This window comes from Pteropus vampyrus, unplaced genomic scaffold (assembly GCF_000151845.1).
Source record: "Pteropus vampyrus isolate Shadow unplaced genomic scaffold, Pvam_2.0 Scaffold10, whole genome shotgun sequence".
Lineage (NCBI taxonomy): Eukaryota > Metazoa > Chordata > Mammalia > Chiroptera > Pteropodidae > Pteropus > Pteropus vampyrus.
Window position 1 is genome coordinate 6,151,908 of NW_011888791.1, and position 18,641 is coordinate 6,170,548.

General features: G+C 32.2%; 1 protein-coding gene across 1 annotated transcript in view; it reads left to right on the forward strand.

Moving 5' to 3' along the window:
• MDGA2 (MAM domain containing glycosylphosphatidylinositol anchor 2) overlaps positions 1-18,641 on the forward strand; it is an 815,380-nt gene that overhangs the window by 512,730 nt on the left and 284,009 nt on the right. The window contains exon 4 of the mRNA XM_023521599.1: positions 8,737-8,933. Within this exon, the coding sequence (XP_023377367.1) occupies positions 8,737-8,933 (197 nt within the window). The remainder of the gene's footprint in view (positions 1-8,736; positions 8,934-18,641) is intronic.

The following is an 18,641-nucleotide window of genomic DNA, read 5'->3' on the forward strand; positions in this document are numbered from 1 at the left end:
TGCAGTTATCTTAATGGGCAGCTATTGCAAATCTATCTGGGCTCTAGACTCATGGAAAGCTGTGGAGATAGTTCATAGAACATAGCATTTCTTGGGGCAAAGTAAGTGGATAGTCAACAAGGATATTAGCCAATCTACACAATTAAAGAAATCAGATGAATGATTGGGAGGCTGAATATAGTCAGATCATAAAAAATTTATAATGCCCAATTTATGAACCCGAGGTAATTTTTAGACTTTGAACTCTTTGACTGAAGGAGAAACTGAGTCACCAGAAAAAACCCTGCAACCAATAGCAAATATAAATGGTAATGATTCTCCCAATTTTTTCTCCAGAGAAACTATATACATTTACTTGAATAAACACATGCTAGGGAAAGTGGAGTTCTGAAACATTTTGAGAACTGTTATACAAATGATCCAAGTTGACCTTCTGATACCTAAGATTCTGTGGAATCAGTATGCCCTTATACTGTTAGATTTGGGCATATAGGTGCTATATATTAAGTGGAACTGTGATCCACAGGTGGGTCGCATTGTATCTACCAGTCCAGAGATTGATATTGTTGCCATTTACCTAGTCTCCAATAAGTGTAATTGGAATGGACATACTTACTGATTGTCAGAACCCCCATATTGATGCTTTGTCCTTGAGGTGATAGCTATCCTAGTCAGAAGGCCAAGTTAAAGCCTCTGAAACGTTCTCTCTTTTAGCTGAGTCATATTAAACATAATACATCCCAAGGAGAAGAATCAATATTAATGTCACCCTTAAAATTCTAAAATATGTGCTGGGGGTGGCCCATATATTTCATTTATTGACAATATTGTCTCCTGCTGAAGTGAGAGATACCGGAGAAAGATAGTGGATTATCATAAACTCATCCAAGTAGTGTCCTGATTGCAGCTTATACCAGATCAGGTATTTTTACTAGAGCAGATTAACGTGACTTCATATATGGTATGTGTTCAGTGATTTAGTCAATGTGCTCTTTTCCATCTCTGTTAGGATAAAAGATCAGAAATCTTTGCATTCATTTTAGACAGACAAGAGTATACATTTTTAGTCTTCCCCTAAAGCTAAATTAACTCTCACACTTATTTTCATAACATTGTCCAAAGGGATGTGGTTCATCTGAACATTCTACTAAATATAGTATTGGTTCACTTTATCAATGAAATCATGTTCATCCGTTGAGATAAACAAGAAGTGGCAAGTACATTTGGATATCCTGGTAAGAGCACCTAATCCAGAGGATTGGAATAAGCCTGTGAAGATTCAAGGACCCACAATATTTGTAAATTTGTAGAGATCCTATGGTCTAGAGCTTGCCAGGACATCCCTTCCAAAGTAAAGCACAAATTATTGCATCGCACAATTTCTATCCTTCAGAAGGAAACCCAATGTCTGCTAGGTCTCTGCATTCTAGATCATATTCCATACTTGGAAATACCATTCCTATCCATTTATCAAGTGATCTGAAAGACTATCAGCTTTAACTAGATCTCAAGGTAGGAAAGGGTTCTGTAGCAGGCCCACACTGTGATGTAAGTTGCCCTGGTACTTAAGAATCTATGATATCAAGTATATCAGTGCTGGAAAACATGCTGTGTTCCTATAGGAGACTCCTATATGTGACTCAAAAAGTAAATTTTTAAATTATGAGTAAGGCTGTGACTTCTTCAATTAAGAATTATACACTTTTCATAAAATAGTTCCTAGCATGCTGCTGGGCATTGGTAAAAATGGAGTGCCTAAATGTGTAACACCTATGATGATGTGGCCTGAACTGCTAATCAGGAAGTACATTTTGTCATGTCTACCAAAAACCAGTTATAAAAGAGGGCAGACTCATCAGTAGATCATCATTAGATGGAAATGGTGCAACAGGATGAGGCATGGCCAGAGCCAAAGGGCCAAAGTAAGCGGTACAAGCAGGTGCCCAGACTCCCATGACATGTATCAGTATTTTACCAGTGCTTCTTTCTCAGTTTATATCTGGCCACATAGATGGTCGCTTATGAGCTGATAGTGGAGAAAAAAGGCTAAGCTTCATTCATGATGGGTCAGCTCAGTATAGTTACACAAGTCAAAACTTGGACTGCCGTTTCATAATAACATCACTCTAAGATATCTCTGATAAAAAAGAATAAGGGAAAATCTCCCTAGTAGGCAGAAGTTTAATTATGCAGTGTACCTGGTCAACCACTTTGTGTAGAAAGAGCAAATCTGTTCAAATACTTTGATGGACCTATGGCATGAAGTATGATAATACTTATATTACATATTAGTGAGCATCAAAAAGTATCCATGGCAGAAGAATTACAAAAGAGTGAAGTAGACAGAGTAATATAGACAGTTGATATCAACTAGCTTTTGTCATTGACCAACCTTAGCTGGCACAACAGGCTCATGAAAAAAATAGTCATAATTGTAGGAATGGAGGCTATACATGAGCTTAAAACGTGGATTATGAAGATTGATTTATTCATTGCCACTACTGAATATTTCACCTGGCAACAACAGAGACCAACACTTAGCTCTTGATAAAGTATTGTCCTTCAAGAATACCAACCAGCACCTTGGTGGTAAGTTGATTACATTAGACATTTTTACCCTGAAAGTGACTGTACGGTTTTGACTGAATTTGACACGTATTCTTGGTTTGGATGTTTCTGCTTACCTCAGCCAGTAGCAGCTCTATCCAAAGGCTTTTAGAATGTTTTATTCTTAACACAAGATCCTATCTAACCACTCATGGGATGAGAGCACATTTTACAGTAGTAAAAATGTAGCAGTGGGAACATTGCCATAGGACTCTCTGGTCATATCATTTTCTACACAACCTAATTAAATATGCCAATTTACTAGAGTGATAGAATGCCCTTTGGACAGGGGCAGCTGAGCCTTATATAGATAATATCTGGTAAAGTTGGGGTGCTATTCTCCAAGATGCAATATACATCTTAAATCAGTGACCATTATCACATGGTTTTTTTTTTTTCTCCTATAGAATATGTAGGTTCAAGAATCAAGGAGTGACCCCACTTAACTACCATCACATTCAATGACCCACTTAGGAAATCTGTTTCCCTTCCCGCAACTCTGGGCTTTGCCAGTTTAGAAGCCTTAGTTCTCATAAAAGGAAAAAGCTTTCATTAAGTGATGCAGCAAAGTCTCATTAATCTTTAAGTCATGGCCACTACTCAATTACTTTAGGCTTTCTGTGTCAGGAAGAAGTAGATAAAAGGAGTCACAATCCTGGCAGGAGTGACTGGAGGTAGGTTTGTTTTGCACAGCAAGGCAGTAAAGAATATGTTTGATACACAGTTGGTCCACTGAATCATTTCTTAGTATTCTGTTGTCTAATTATGGTGTTGAATGGATAAGTGCATTAATAATGGCTTGAGAAGGGCATGGTAACCAGGGGCTCAAAATTAAGGTCTGGTAACCTCACTGGGTGAGCTACTTTACCAAAAGGTGTACTAACTCAGGATGAGAGCAGTCTAGAATGATAATAGTAGAAAAAGATGATGAATATCATCCTACCATAGTTCCTTTTTTAAAGTGTCCCCAGGAAAGTGATTAACTAGAATCATCTAGTAGCTTTTCCCAAATAGAGTGAATTACCATGCCAAGCAGGTGAATCTGAGTGGATGTAATAGTGCACCACCCAGATCCCTTCCTCGGGTCTGAAGGATTCATTCCTCCAGCTGCTGAGAGTTTTAGCAGGGATTGGCTGTCGGCTAAATCCTCTAGAAATTGACCTAAGCCAAAGAGCTGCCACTCTCAAAGTTGTGCACTCTGGTGGAGCAGCACACAGACTATGACTGGTCGATGGGGTGGGAATGGGTTATAAAGGCTTAGCTCCATTGCCTTAGTGCAAGACAGCTTTGAGGGAACATCACAGCTCCAAAACTTCTCCAGAGCTACTGAGACCTTTGTTGTAATCACGCTGTAGTTCAATTCTCCTGAACAAACCTATTTCTTCATTACCCAACACATGTTGCTCTAGAAGGTACTTTTTAATTAATGCCTTGTTTTATTGTGCTTCATTTTATTGTAATTGTTTTTGAGGTGCCATGAACCAGGCCCATATAAGACAGCAAACTTAACTGATAAATGTTTGTTCTGACTGCTCCACTGAACTGCCATTCCGCTGTATCTCTCCTTCTTTTTGGGCCTCCCTATTCCCTGAGATACAGAAATATTAAAATTAGGCCAATTAATAACCCTAAAATGTCCTCTAAGTGTTCAGGTGAAAGGAAGAGTTGCATGTCTCTCATTTTCAATTAAAAGTTAGAAATTATTACATTTATTGAGGAAGGCATGACAAAACTGGAAATAGGCTGAAAGCTAGGCATCTTGCAACAGTTAGCCAAGTTGTAAATGCAAAGGAAAAGTTCTTAAAGGAAATTAAAAGTGCTACTCCAGTGAACATAAGAAAGATAAGAAAGCAAAACAACCTTATTGCTGATATGGGGAAAGTTTTAGTGGTCTAGATAGAAGCTGCAACATTCTCTTAGGCCAAAGCCTAATCCAGAGCAAGGCCCTAACTCTCTTCAATTCTATGAGGGCTGAGAGGGTGAGGAAGCAGTACAAGAAAGATTTGAAGAGAGCAGAAGTTCATTCATGATGTTTAAAGAAAGAAATCATCTTCATAACATGAAAGTGCAAGGGAAGCAAGTGCTGATTAGAAGCTGCAGCAAGTTATCCAGAAAATCTAGCGAAGATAATGAAGGTGGCTTCACTAAACAAGAGATTTTAAATGTAGACAAAACAGATGCCGTATGGGATTTCCATAACTAAAGAAATAAAGTCAAAGCCTGTCTTTAAAGCTTCAAAGAACAGTCTGACTATCTTCTTAGGGGCTAATGCAGCTGGTGACTTTAAGCTGGAGACAATGCTTATCTGACATTTCAAAAATCCTAGGGCCCTTAAGAATTATGCTAAATCTACTCTGACTGTGCTCTATAAATGGGACAACGAAGACTGGATGACAGCACATCTGTTTACAATATGATTTACTGAATATTTTAAACCCACTGTTGAAACTTACTGCTCAGAAAAAAAGATTGCTTTCAAAATAATACTGTTCATTGAAAATGTACCTGGTCATCCAGGAGCTTTGATGTCCATGTACAATGAGATTCATGTTGTTTTCATAAAATCTACTCCTGACGAAGATGCTGTGATGTTGTCATTGGGTTGAAATGACAACAAAGGATTTAGAATATTATATAAAATTAGTTGATAAAGCAGTGGCAGGGTTTGAGAGCATTGGTTCCAATTTTGAAAGAAGTTCTACTGTGGGTAAAATGCTACCAAGCAGCATTGCATGATAGAGAGAAATTTCATTCATGTAAAGAACAGTCAATCAATGAGGCAAACTTCATTGTCTTACTTTAAGAAATTACCACGGTCACCCCAACCTGCAGCAACCACCACCTTGATCAGTCAGAAGCCATCAACATTGGTGTAACACCCTCTGCCAGCAAAAGAAATGACTTACTGAACGCTCAGATGATGGTTAGCATTTTTTAGTAATAAAGTACTTTTTAATTAAGTTCTGTACATTTTTTTTTAGAATTAATGCTATTGCACACATAATAGACTACAATATAGTGTAAACATAACTTTGATACATCCTGAAAAACCCAAAAGAAGGTTGTCATAACTCGCTTTATTGTGATATTCACTATATTGTGGTGTACTGGAACTGACCATGCTATGTTTCTGAGATATGCCTATATACTTCCCGCACAGATATCTCTGTCTTACAGTCCTTTTTCCAAGAAACCTGACTGAAGGCAAATACACATATTCAATATGCATTCAGTAATGTTTAGAGTATATGTTAAACATATATTACATATGTTAAATTATATATTATAAGTATATATGTATGCAAATCTCACTTGAAATATATTTTTTAGCTATGCGATTATTTTACTTGTCTAAAAGAAATCTAGTTTTTAGCATGTTTGTTTTTAAATATAAAAAAATCATTTAGGTGTTTTATGAAGTAGAAATTTTTAAACATAAGTGAATCCAAGACATAATTCTGCCAATACAATGTTCAGTAAGATATTGATTGTCACAAGATTAGATTTTCAGAAGGCCAGTGACCCAAAATTCATCTAGTTCAGGTAAGAGCATGCTTGAATGGTTCTTCAGGTTCAGTCTATTCCTGACTGAGCCCATCGACACCACCGCCTAACAAGAAAAGAGCTAGGGCTACATCAACAAATGAATCTTGGAAAGTATAATACTATTAACTATGCAGAACCCAGGGAGAGCTACCATTGTTATACTGTTTACCATTCAATTATGTTTTGTTCCTAGATTTTCTGGGTTCAGAATTTTGTTTTTACAACATAACAAAGCTCATATTTTCTAAAAAGACTATGACCAAAAAAAAACAACAAAAAACAAAAAAACAAAAAAAACTGTCTACAATTGATCACAATGTAAGTTGCTTACCTTTTTTTTTTTCAAGTCACTAAGCAGAATTCAGCTAATCAAGCTCTTATGGGATTTGATTTATATGTGAAGGAATAATCACCAAATAAGACAACATTTGATATAGTTTAAAAGCCTTTGAGCATTTCATGATAATGATGCTTGTATTCATAACTACTACAACTTATTAAAAGGAAACCATATATCAGTGCACAGCTAATAGAGTGAATTTTTACTGAAAGTTTTTTAAACTTTATCAAAAGGCAGCAGTTGTTCTGTAAATTTACACTACTAAAATTAGAGGCCTTTGAGGTAGCTGTGAAAAGATTCTAATGTTGGAAAAAAAAACTCAAAATGTTGCAAAACTAGAAATCTAAGTAAGGCTGTCAAGCAATTCACATTAAGAAAAAAAACCTTTTTTTTTTAAACTGGGGAAATTTGAGACTTTCTGTTTTTTTACTTTGATTCCCCAGGGCAGCTATTACTCCACTATTTTGATAGCTTTTAATTTTTTTAACATATCAAAAACAATCTTTTCTAAGGAATAGTGTCTTTTAAATATTAAGGGTAGCATATGCTCACACACCTCACTGTTCTTATGTTTCTATAAATATGGTAGCTTATTTTCAGGCTTCACATAAAAGTCTTTATCATGTACAAATATTTGATAGCTGGAACAAGTGGAAAAGTGATGTTTTTATCCATGAAAGCTGAGTTCATTATGAATTCGATAAGATAAAGGTAAGAAAACAACATAGAATTAATGGGAGTCTAAATGAAACCTCGATCCTACTACTACTACTACTACTAATAATAACTCATTTTCATTGAGCATTTACTTTGTGCCAGGGCTTTATGTACAATCTCATTTATTCCTCCAACAGCCCTATTAATATAGTACCATTATTATTCCCTTTTTATTGATAAGGAAATTTAAGACCACAAAGGTTGTTACCTTTTAGACTTGTAAAGCTAAAGAAATAAAGCTCAGTGAAATTAGTATTTAAATATAGCAAATGTCTGACATCACCGTTAATAAGTATCTAATAAGTGTTTACTAGCACATGGAACCAAGAGCTTGTTTTTCTCCCATTTAAAAAAAAATGAGATATAATTGACATACAACATCATATTAGTTTTAGGTGTACAACGTAATGATTCAATATTTGTATGTGTTGTGAAATGGCCACCACAATAAGTCTAATTAACATACATTACCACACATAGTTATAATTTATTTTTCTTGTGATGAGAACCTTTAAGGTTTACTCTCTTAGCAAGTTTCAAATATACAATACAGTCGTCTTAAAGCAAGTACGCTTCTTTATTTTGTCTAAGAAAAGAATCTGAGATCTGGTATATCAGGGGTTGGCAATCTATGGCAGACTATGGCCCCTGAGTCAAATTTGGCTGCAGGATCTAAATTTGTAGGTAAAGTTTCATTGGAATTAAGCAACATTCATTGATCATTCCTTTACCTATTGTTTCTGGCTATTTTCATATTGCAATGCTAGAGTTCAGTCATTGAGACAAAACTGTATGACCCATAAAGTCCAACATATTTATGAATTGGTTTTCCCAGAAAATGTTTGCTAAACCCTGTAGTACATATCCCTTATTTAGGATGCATCTAAAATAGGAAAAATTTAGTTATAATATTCAGTAATAAAAAGTATTAATGCTTTTTAACAATACCTTCTTTTAGCACATTTCAAATTAGCAAATATGATCTGAGATATAAAATCTGAGATGAAGGAAAAATTTAACCCGGTACAAGATCATATTTTCTAGCTATAAAAATTATAATCATATATAAATGTAATTCTTTGATTATTTTTAATATGTCAGTTATAAATAATTGGAAAAAGAAGTATATTAAGGGAGAGTCAGTTGAACTGCTTGATATTTATTTCTCTGTCACTACAGTTCATTGTTTTGGCTAATCTCTTGAATTTGAGAATTTTGAATTCTGAAATCTCTTGGAGCTTTTTTTCATGGGGCTGTTGGCAAAGAGTTGTAAACATGCAAGGTTATTTATACTATCTTGACAGATAGAGATCTTAATAAATACTACTACTTGTGTCTTTACCTCCTATCGGAAATTTCTCTGCAAGTGAGTTCAGTAACTTCGATGAAAAAAAAAAAAAACGAGTATAACGATAAGCAATAAAATCAATTAAGAAAACGCACCTTTGGTTAGGTTTTATATCTTCAATGCTTTTAAAGCTGTGTAACTCATAACATTGTCACTTGGTTGTTTTTATTTTTTCTAGATTTGGATGATCCGGTAGTAACTGTTCATCAAAGTATAGGGGAAGCTAAAGAACAATTTTACTATGAGAGAACAGTATTCCTCAGGTGTGTTGCCAATTCCAATCCACCTGTTCGGTACAGCTGGAGACGTGGCCAGGAGGTGTTACTACAAGGATCCGATAAGGGAGTAGAGATATATGAGCCCTTCTTTACCCAGGTATGAATTAAGGTATAGTATTTCCACCCTGCTCTGCAAGGATGCTTTCCTAATTCAAACAGTATGCAGTATTATGTCTATTTGAAAAGGTAGTTTATCCAGACCTGGCCTTTTAAAAAACAGTATATTTGAACTATCAGAAGACTCAAATAATAAAGGACAATTTGTTTATGTTGTATGTGGTAGTTATATTTCAAATGTTAACTAATGGAAAAATATTTAAATTAATGTATTCTAATTTATATTTCTTTGTTCATAGATTTACTTAGGTTTCACTAAAAAGTACAGAATTATACATTTGCTGACTGCCTTTTTTGTGTGAAAAATATTACTTAAAAGAAGAGACTTTGATTTCTCCATTTGAAATGATAAATAAGTTTTACAGAAATGAAGAAATCTACTTGGAATTTATTTGGCTTTGGTTTTGGAAAAAATCTAATTTTCTTTATTCATTTTGGTTTCAACCAGTTTAAGAATAGAGTCTTAATTATGTGAAAACTAAAATAGCTAATTAGTCATTAAAACTTATTTATTAAAAAGAAAAATTGAATAAATTTTACATACAGTGAATTTAATATCAAATATTTTTCTGTAATATGTTGAGAGTGAAAAATTAATTCTTGAAGAAGACATTGAAGTTTATAGAACTATTTGAATGCTACTTATTTTTTTTTTTTTGATGACTAGAAAGGAGTGCAAACCTAATTAATATAGAAAAAGTTTTAAATTAAAAAAATGTATTTGGAAATGTTCAAAGTAATTTTTGGCCAAGAATAATAATTCAAAAAAAAAATATGATATAGGCAACAAGAAAAATAGAGATTTGATTACATCGTATAAGTTTTGAGACATCCTAAGTTCATAATTAGGGAAAATACAACTAAATGTTAAGTATTATAAATATTATACTTCAGATTTTAAAGATTATTACAAGTTTTATATCTCAACTCTAATAGCATAAGGTTTGTAAATTTTTTCAGCATCCCATTTTTCACCATTAAATATATTTCCTTACATAGTACACCATTTATTTGTAATGTCTAAGGCCTGGCCAATTTCAAATTAATATAATTGCCAATGTTTAGATATTAACTGTGAAAAGATGTAGTGATTCTGCAAAAACATCTGCACATATCATAAATATACACATATAAATATAAATATATTTCTATATATTGCTACTAAGGGTGTAGAACAGCTGTGACTTGCCGAAATATAAATCTCTGGAAATCATCATTTCACATGTGTTACTAATAAATCTACCATGACACTGTTGAAATCTGTTTTGATTTTGTCTTCACTCAGGCCACCATGGCATCAACTGTTCTCTGCAAGTTAACAGGATCACAATTTCCCCATATATTCTGCGCTATGGAAATTTATTCTTCAATTTTTACTAAAATAAAACAAATCTTTTTTTTAGTTAAAAAGGTAATACAAATTTTTGTTAACAGTATTTAGTTGCTTAGATGCCTCTGGGGGTTAGACTTTCAGGTAAATGATCACTGTTATTTGATTCTTTTATCAATTTATTTTTATACTATGGACACTGCTAAAATTTAGAAAACCTACTTTCTTGTCTAACAATAATGTTTACAGTCACTGATGTAATTCTAAACACCTATTCCATTACATGGCTATTTCTTACCTGCAGATGAGTCTGATCACAGAAATGAACACAACGATCTTGTCAAATTTGGGAAAAACTTTACTTTCAAAATAATTAGAATTCATTGTAAAGTTATCAGACAAGCACAATTAAACTTTTCATTCATTCTTTTGCATTTGTTGCCATTTCTATGTTAGTATCTCTAAAAAAAAAATAAGAGTTCTCAAATTAGTAGCTGTTAATTCTGCCTTCTAAAATAACTTTTATTTTCTCTCCTTTGTTTTCTCTTATTTTTTAATGAGAAAATAACTTTTAATTTGAAAATTTCAGTACTGATATTACCTTCTATATAAATATCAGCCTTTACTATGTAGCTTAATAGGCTTTCTCCAGCTTTGTATGTGGTAGTAACTCTGCTGTTGGACCATTCGAATTTTCTTTAAAAGTGTTTAAGAAAGAAACAAGCTTTTCTTGCAATTCTGTGTTATGGATTCACCTGCTATAATTGATAGTTGCCAAATAATATACAGTTATAGCTCCTATTTAAAAATGTCTTTCTTGTCTTTGGTTACTTGATAATGTTGCTTATTTCTCTTTTTGAATATCTATGTATTTGTATCTGTCTTAAAAAATCATGCTGGAGCAAAAATTTCTCAATATTTGTGTATTATATATGTACATAATTTGTCAATATTGAATATATCTTATAGGACAAACCGACGGAAACTCTCAAACAACAGCACATAAAAAGTTTAGTTTTTATAGCCACAGAAAATATTGGCTTTTTCATAGATGAGATGTTATCAATGATTTTTCTTTATATCAAGTATGCTGACATACTACATATGGGCCTGATATACACAAGTGCATCATACCACACAACTTCCATTATCTTTCCATGAAATACAGCAATAGATTCCTAACTAGTTGTCATGCTTTATTACAGAAAACTCCAAATATCTGAGTAATCATTTTTAAACTATAAATCTTTTTTCTCCTTTAATATCTCTAGTAAATTCAGCGTATTCTAACCTACAAGACCGTGTTTGACCTTGTTCTGCCTTGCTCTCTTATCTAATCTTTTATACCTCATTTACTGTTCTGGTCACACAATCCCTAGACATGCCCAGAGTCTATCTGCACATTGCTGATTCCTCCATGTAGAAAGTAATTTACTTATATATTATGGCAAGGCCTCCTTAATACTGAAGACTCATCACCTCTGAAAGGCCTTCCCTGACAGATCTATTTGAAGTAGCATCCCTTCCCTTCCACAGTTACTCTTTCCTAATATTGTTTTATTTTTCTCTCATAGCACTGAAACTATCAAATCATCTAAAGTGTTTGAACATAAATTCACTAATTATGGAGACTTTGTCTTTTTAACAGCTAGAACAGTGCCTGACACCTGGAAGAGTCTCAGTAAATATGTGTTAAATGTTGAAGCAATACTCTCATGAAGATGTCTGGGTTACTAGTAATGGTATAGTTAAAACCGACAGAGATTCTAGAAACTCCTGAATCACTCTCTATAAACTCATCCCTCTTTATTCACCATAGAAAATTTAATAAATTGTGAATGAGAATGATTTTATAATTGAATTCATTCAAATGTATTTATTTCCAAACTGTTGACAATTTTCTAGTTATAATTTTTAATTGATTTCTAGTCTAATTCCACTGCGTCAGAAAGTATACCCTGAATAATTTCAGTCTTTATAAGTTAATTGAGACTTGCATTATGTTAAGCCTATGGTCTACTTTTATAAATGATCCATGGGCACTCACAAGAATGTGCATTCTAAAATTGTTGAGTGCCAATTAGGTCACATTTATCAATTGTGTTGTTTAGACCATTTATATATATATATATATTATTTGTATGTCTGCTGTTCTAAGCTATTGAGAGAGTTTAGTTAGTATATATGGCTATGGCTGTGTATTTGCTTTTTTTTTTTTTTGCTTTATATATTTTTGCTTTATATATTTTTAAAATATATTATTAGTACACACAAATTTAGAATTATTATATCATCCTGGTGGATTATCTAAATATATTATCTTATTGGTATTGTATCTTCCTGGTAGACTATCATTAAGAAATGTCCTTCTTTACCTCTAGTGGTGTTTCTTGCCTTCAAGTCTTTTTTGTCTGTCATTAATTTAACCATATGAGCTTTCTTTTGCTTAATGTTTTTTGGTGGGGAGGGGTGGGGAAGAGTGGTAATTAACTCTTTTTTTTACTTTCAACCTTTCTGTGTTTTTATAGTTAATAACATGTCACTAGTAACCAGAATATAGATTTTTATTATTTTAATCCAGTGGGCTGACACTAGCTTTTAATGCATTTAATCCAATGACTGATATACATATTCTTTTTTATATGACCCATTTGTTTTATTTTACTTCTCTCTTTTCTTGCCTTTTTTGGATTTGTCAAATATTTTTTAATTATTTCATTTTCTCCTCTATTTAACTAAGAATTTTAAATTATTTTAGTGTTATTTAATTGGTTACTTAAAAATTATACCCTGCATTGTTGATCATTACTTTACCACTTTTTCAATGACATAAACTTAGAATACCTTAACAATATTTACTCTTGTTGTATTTTATTTTTGTCTAGTATTTTACTTCTACATATATTTAAAAATCAGCAAGATATTATTATTTTGTTTTTGAAACAATCATTATCCACTTATATTCACCAACATATTTCTTTTTTCCATTTTGAATTAATTTCTGTTTATGGCGTGAGGAAATTTTTGAGGTTTATTTATTTATTTTTTTGCAGGGGGATATACATGTATTTTAGCACCATTTATTGAAAAAAATCTTTCATCATTAAATTTTCTTGGCACTTAAATTGAAAATCAATTGGCCCTATATATTAGAGTCTATTTCTAAAGTATTTATTCTGTTCTATTGACTTATATGTCTGTCTTTATGCCAATACCACACTGTCTTAATTACTGTAGCTTATAAATCCTGAAATTAGGATTTCAACTGTGCTTATCTTTTTCAATATTGTTTTGTATGTTTCAGCTTCTATTTCACTTAAATTCACCATGTAAATTTCTAAAAAGTCTGATAAAATTTTTAGTGAGGTTTTGTTGAATATGTAAATCAATTTGAGGTTATTGAACTGAGGATGATTGATATTGACAATGTATTATAATCAAGCAAAGAAAAAACTGATCCCTTCCTCTTACATTTTGATTTTACCTCTTTGTCACATGTAATATTATTTTATGAATATTTTGAGAGCATTGTAAGATTTTTCAATACCAATTTATTTAGATTTATCAACTTTTGAGTTACTGCTTTGAGTCTTCTTACGCATATGTGTGATTTTCATAGATGCATAGGAAGCTGGTCATTTACCTAAGAAATTCTGGAGTGCTTCATAAAGAAATTACCTCTCAGGAAAAGGCAACTAGTTGTATATAGCCACCTGGAGAACCAAAGATTTCTTTTTCAAGGGCCATAGTAGGTTTACTGATGTGTAGGAATCACAAATGCAAATGCATTTGGTAACATATGAATCTGGTAATAAGTAAATCTGTCTAGTAGTATGAAAATAAGAACTGGTGAGGCTTACTGTGTGTGTCCACTTATTAGTAAACAATAACTCACCTGTCATTGCCAGAGTTCAATATTCCAACCCCTGGACTGCCATTTTTTAACTCTGCTTAGGACCTCAGTTGCCTCAAGGGGGATGCAGTGGTGCTTTTGATAGCGTTGCTGGTTTTGTATGACTTCAAATATAGAGAGAGAAGGAGTATGCAGGGTTTCTATAAAGAATGAAAATTAGAAGTAATAGATTGAGAATTTTAGGGCTGATTCCAGCCTCCAAGACATAATTTTATAATATAGATGAATGTGATGTAGAGAACATTTTTACCCAAGAATCTACTTGATAGCAAACAATAGCCTCATTTGTAGCTTCTAACTGCCTTGGAAATTTGGAAGATCTGTGCATCAAGGTTGTCTAGAAGTAGAAAGCAACATAATAGACTTAGCTTGTGGTTTTTATTTTTACAATGATGAAATATAATTTCTATGTAGATCCTAATATACAAAGTTATATCTAGTTGTTTTTCCTAATATTGAAAAATAAATCCATATATTTCTAAGGAATTTTAGAATTGTTATTGAGTTAAAGACATTATTTTTTAATGTTAGAAAATTAAATTTCTTTTAAAGATGCTTTTCTATTCAATAACAATGTCTTATTTTTAATAAAATAGAATTTCTAAGAAAATGAGATATACCTATCTTACATGCCTATTCATACTAAGCTAATAACTATATCAATTTGAATTCAATGTTTATTTCACTAATGTGTTGAGTGACAAAATTTTCTTTATATCTTTTATAGATAGTGTTTCTGGAATAGAATTAGTGTTCCTGAGGCTGATATAAATTCATAAACATATAATGTAATAAGTTTAAAAGGAATAATTATGTTTTTCATACTTCCACTTAATACTGAAGATGTAGGCTGGTATATATGGTTACTTATAAGTTGGTAATAAAATAAAATTAAAGCTACAAAAATGAATGTGAATTGGAAGGCCTTACTACTTTTTTTACTGATATCCGAATGTACATATTTTAAAAAGTTCCAATATTTTTTGTAAGTAAAGTGGAAATACTGCTCGAGGCTATTGTTATTTTCACTAGAAAATGCCGCCATTGATACTGGCTACTAATAAATATATAGAATACCTTCCTTCTATTTCTTTTATTTAAAAAAAGTAGTTTTAAAAGTTTAAATATAGCTGTTGAAAATAACTTTGTGAATGTTAAAGAAACGTGTACTTAAATTTTCCAAACTACACGTACTCTTGTTATATTTTTCTAGAACTTTTGTAAAGATGTTCATGACATCATCTTGTGTATTGTAATTATACCATCTAATTACAAGACTGAACATATTTACATCAATTACGTAATTAGTTTTAATTAGGCTAATTAAACTAATTATAGAATAATCAACTAAAAATTCCCTTTACAAATCATGGAAATTCATATGCAAAAAGCCTTCCGACATCATATTAAATTTATATGATTAACAAGATAAAATTAATGTTATATGATAAAACAGTTATAAGTGATAGTATAAATCATTATAAATGCAAAAATTTATATGTATACATACATGCCATTTGATAACATATATATGCATACACATATATTGATATCCTCTGTTTTGTTATATATATTACCCTATATTTTTAAAAAATATTTTGGACTCTGGGAGCTGTTTATTGAGAAGAGGGTCAGCCTGAACACCTTCATCACTTTCTGAATGTGGTGAATTAATTAAGTGGGTGAGGTTCAAAGTCTTCCATAACTCTGCCTATTTTCTACATTCCTTCAATAGACTGTGTCTATATTAGTCCTTCTCGGTCTTTGACATACTGCATGGATTAATCTTACATATTAACCTAGATGACTGTCCTGTAGGCTCATACATCTTGTTTTTTAGTTACAAGATGTAAATCATCTTAGCTCAACCCCCAGAACTCTCCAGTCCCATGCTAGCTGAACCACTAGGAAATTGTGTATCTAGGCTTTACAGCAAAAGTTAGCCTTTCCTTTTGTCTGTCCTCACGTGCCCATTTTGCTGCACTGTTCTACACAAGAATTAACTAGGTGCAAACTATTATATTTATTGAGTCATATTTCTTGGTATTTATAAAGTGTAAGGATCATCACAAAAAGTAAAGAGTTCTCTTAAAGCTTTAAAATCTTAATATTATTACCCAATTTGTATTCTTTATTTCTGGATAATGTAAACAGCAGCAGCATTTCTGATCACTTGCTTAGAGATTTGTTAGGAATCTGTACATAGGTACTAAATGAAACTGTGATAACATATCAGATTCCACTAGGAATATATTAGTAGAAGATTGCAGATCAAAATTGGTACACTAGGTAGAAAATGAAATGGAAAATAACGAAGTGACTTAATTATTATATTCATAATTAATTACCTACACACAAGGGCTGTCAAAGTAGCAAAGTAAAGTGTTAGAAATAAGCAGAGAAGTATAGAATGATAAAAAAATAAAGATTTATAGAATTTTAACAAAAGAGTATCATTAATGACACTAGTAAGTACAGTTTCAGTAGAATGTTGAAATAGTATTTAGCAAATAGGTATTAAAACAATTTGTCAATGGAAACAGAAACAAGAAATACTGGTAGCATATAATTAATTAACTTTGTGAATAAAGAGACTATTATTAAATGTAAATCTAAATGATAGTGTTCATTCTTTATATATATTTGAAAATAATAATTATCTGATTACTTTTAAAATATTGACTACGTGTATTAACGTTTACTGAGTTCATAACAGGTGCCAAGCAGATAGAAAGTTCTAGAGAAATATATATAAAGCAAAGTCATGAGTGGTGAAAAATTGATAGTTATAGTACTTTGAATTGAATTCTTTCTCCTATGCTAATTCCTATGTTAGGTGCTTGGAACATGATGCTCAGAGCAAGATAGGCATGACCTTTAGGTACTTACAGGCAAGTATGTGTGGCATTGGGGAGGTGGCAGAAAATAAATTATTTCTTTTTATTACCACAATAAATGAAAAAATGAGACTGCGTTGTAAAGAGATACAAGCAGATTTCACAAAAAGGTATTCCTCATCTTCCAGAAAGTGAAAAAAAAAGTGGAAGTAAGGAATATTGGCATCTAAGAATGAGATGAAAGTGATTAGGCATAGAGAGATGAAGAGCCACACATGTGCAAAGGATCTGTGGCAGAAGGAAGCTGGTAGAGTATAGGGCCCTAAAAGAATGAGATGAGACTGGAGAGGCAAGGAGAATGCAGATCCTATGGGGTCGACAGTCATGTCAGTAGGTGTTGTGTTTATTTTTAAGAACAATAATAAGTCATGTGAATTAAAGAGAAATGGAATGATCAGATTTGCATATTTTCCTTCTGGTTATAGAGTAGATCATTATACTTGCTTTCATTCTTAAGCTATACCAAGGGCAATCAAGAAATTTTTAGCTGAATATATGATTTAGAGGATTACATTTAAAAATAAATAAAAAAGAATAGTTTAGATTAAGCATGCTTAAAGGTCAAAAAAGGATCTGAGGAGACACTAAATATATGAATAAAAAGTAATAATTGAAAGTCTAAGTTTCCTGTTATTAAAAAAAGATTTAGAGGAATAGAGGAAGTTTAATTTAGAATATGTTGAGTTGTAGGTGTCTGTGAGGCATCAAAATGAATATATTGCGGTAAAAATTTGGTATATTGCATCTGAAACTTAAGGGAGAATTCTGAAAATAGGATACAAACTTGGTATAGTGGTAGGAGGAATAATGCTTGTAGTAGAAAACCATCCGCAAGGATAAGATCACTTAGGGAAATTTTATAGTGAGATTAACTATGGAACATGTAGAATTCCAGGAATAACCAACAGTTAAGTGTTAAGAGTAGAAAAAAAAAAGAGACAACATCTAAGCAATAACAGACACAGAGGTAGGAGTAGAATGGATGTATCACCTCATTTGAAAGTTATCTGAGTTAACTGGTTTTAGTATAACATTTTCTTTCAACTATACATCCTAACTAAGCACACTTTTCTAGGCATTATATATAGTTAATGCAAATGAGAACTCTGTAATACACTGCGAACTTGTTTTAAATATAAATTCTAAGAACACACACACTGACTGTATATATTTGTGCGGAGTGTATTTGCATTTGTTTTTATAGGAAAAAATGCAGTGTCTTTCCTAAAGAAAAATTTAAAAAGATAAGATTATTGTTTATCCCACAGAGGAAATTGCTAAAGGTGTGACTAATTTAAGACTGAATTTTGAGAGTGAATGAAAGGAATTATGGCCACAATGCTCATGCACACTAAAAAGAGATTCACTTGACACATTTGGAAAACTCTGTGTGCCTGCCTATGTGTGGGCAAGCTTTTTTTTATGCAAATGAACAGGTACTATCTTTATATATTGTCATTAAGTATTCTGATCCTTTTGAAGAATGTAAGGAAGCATTGTGATTTTTAAGATTTAAGTGATGTTACTTAAGTAAAATGAAAAAAAAAA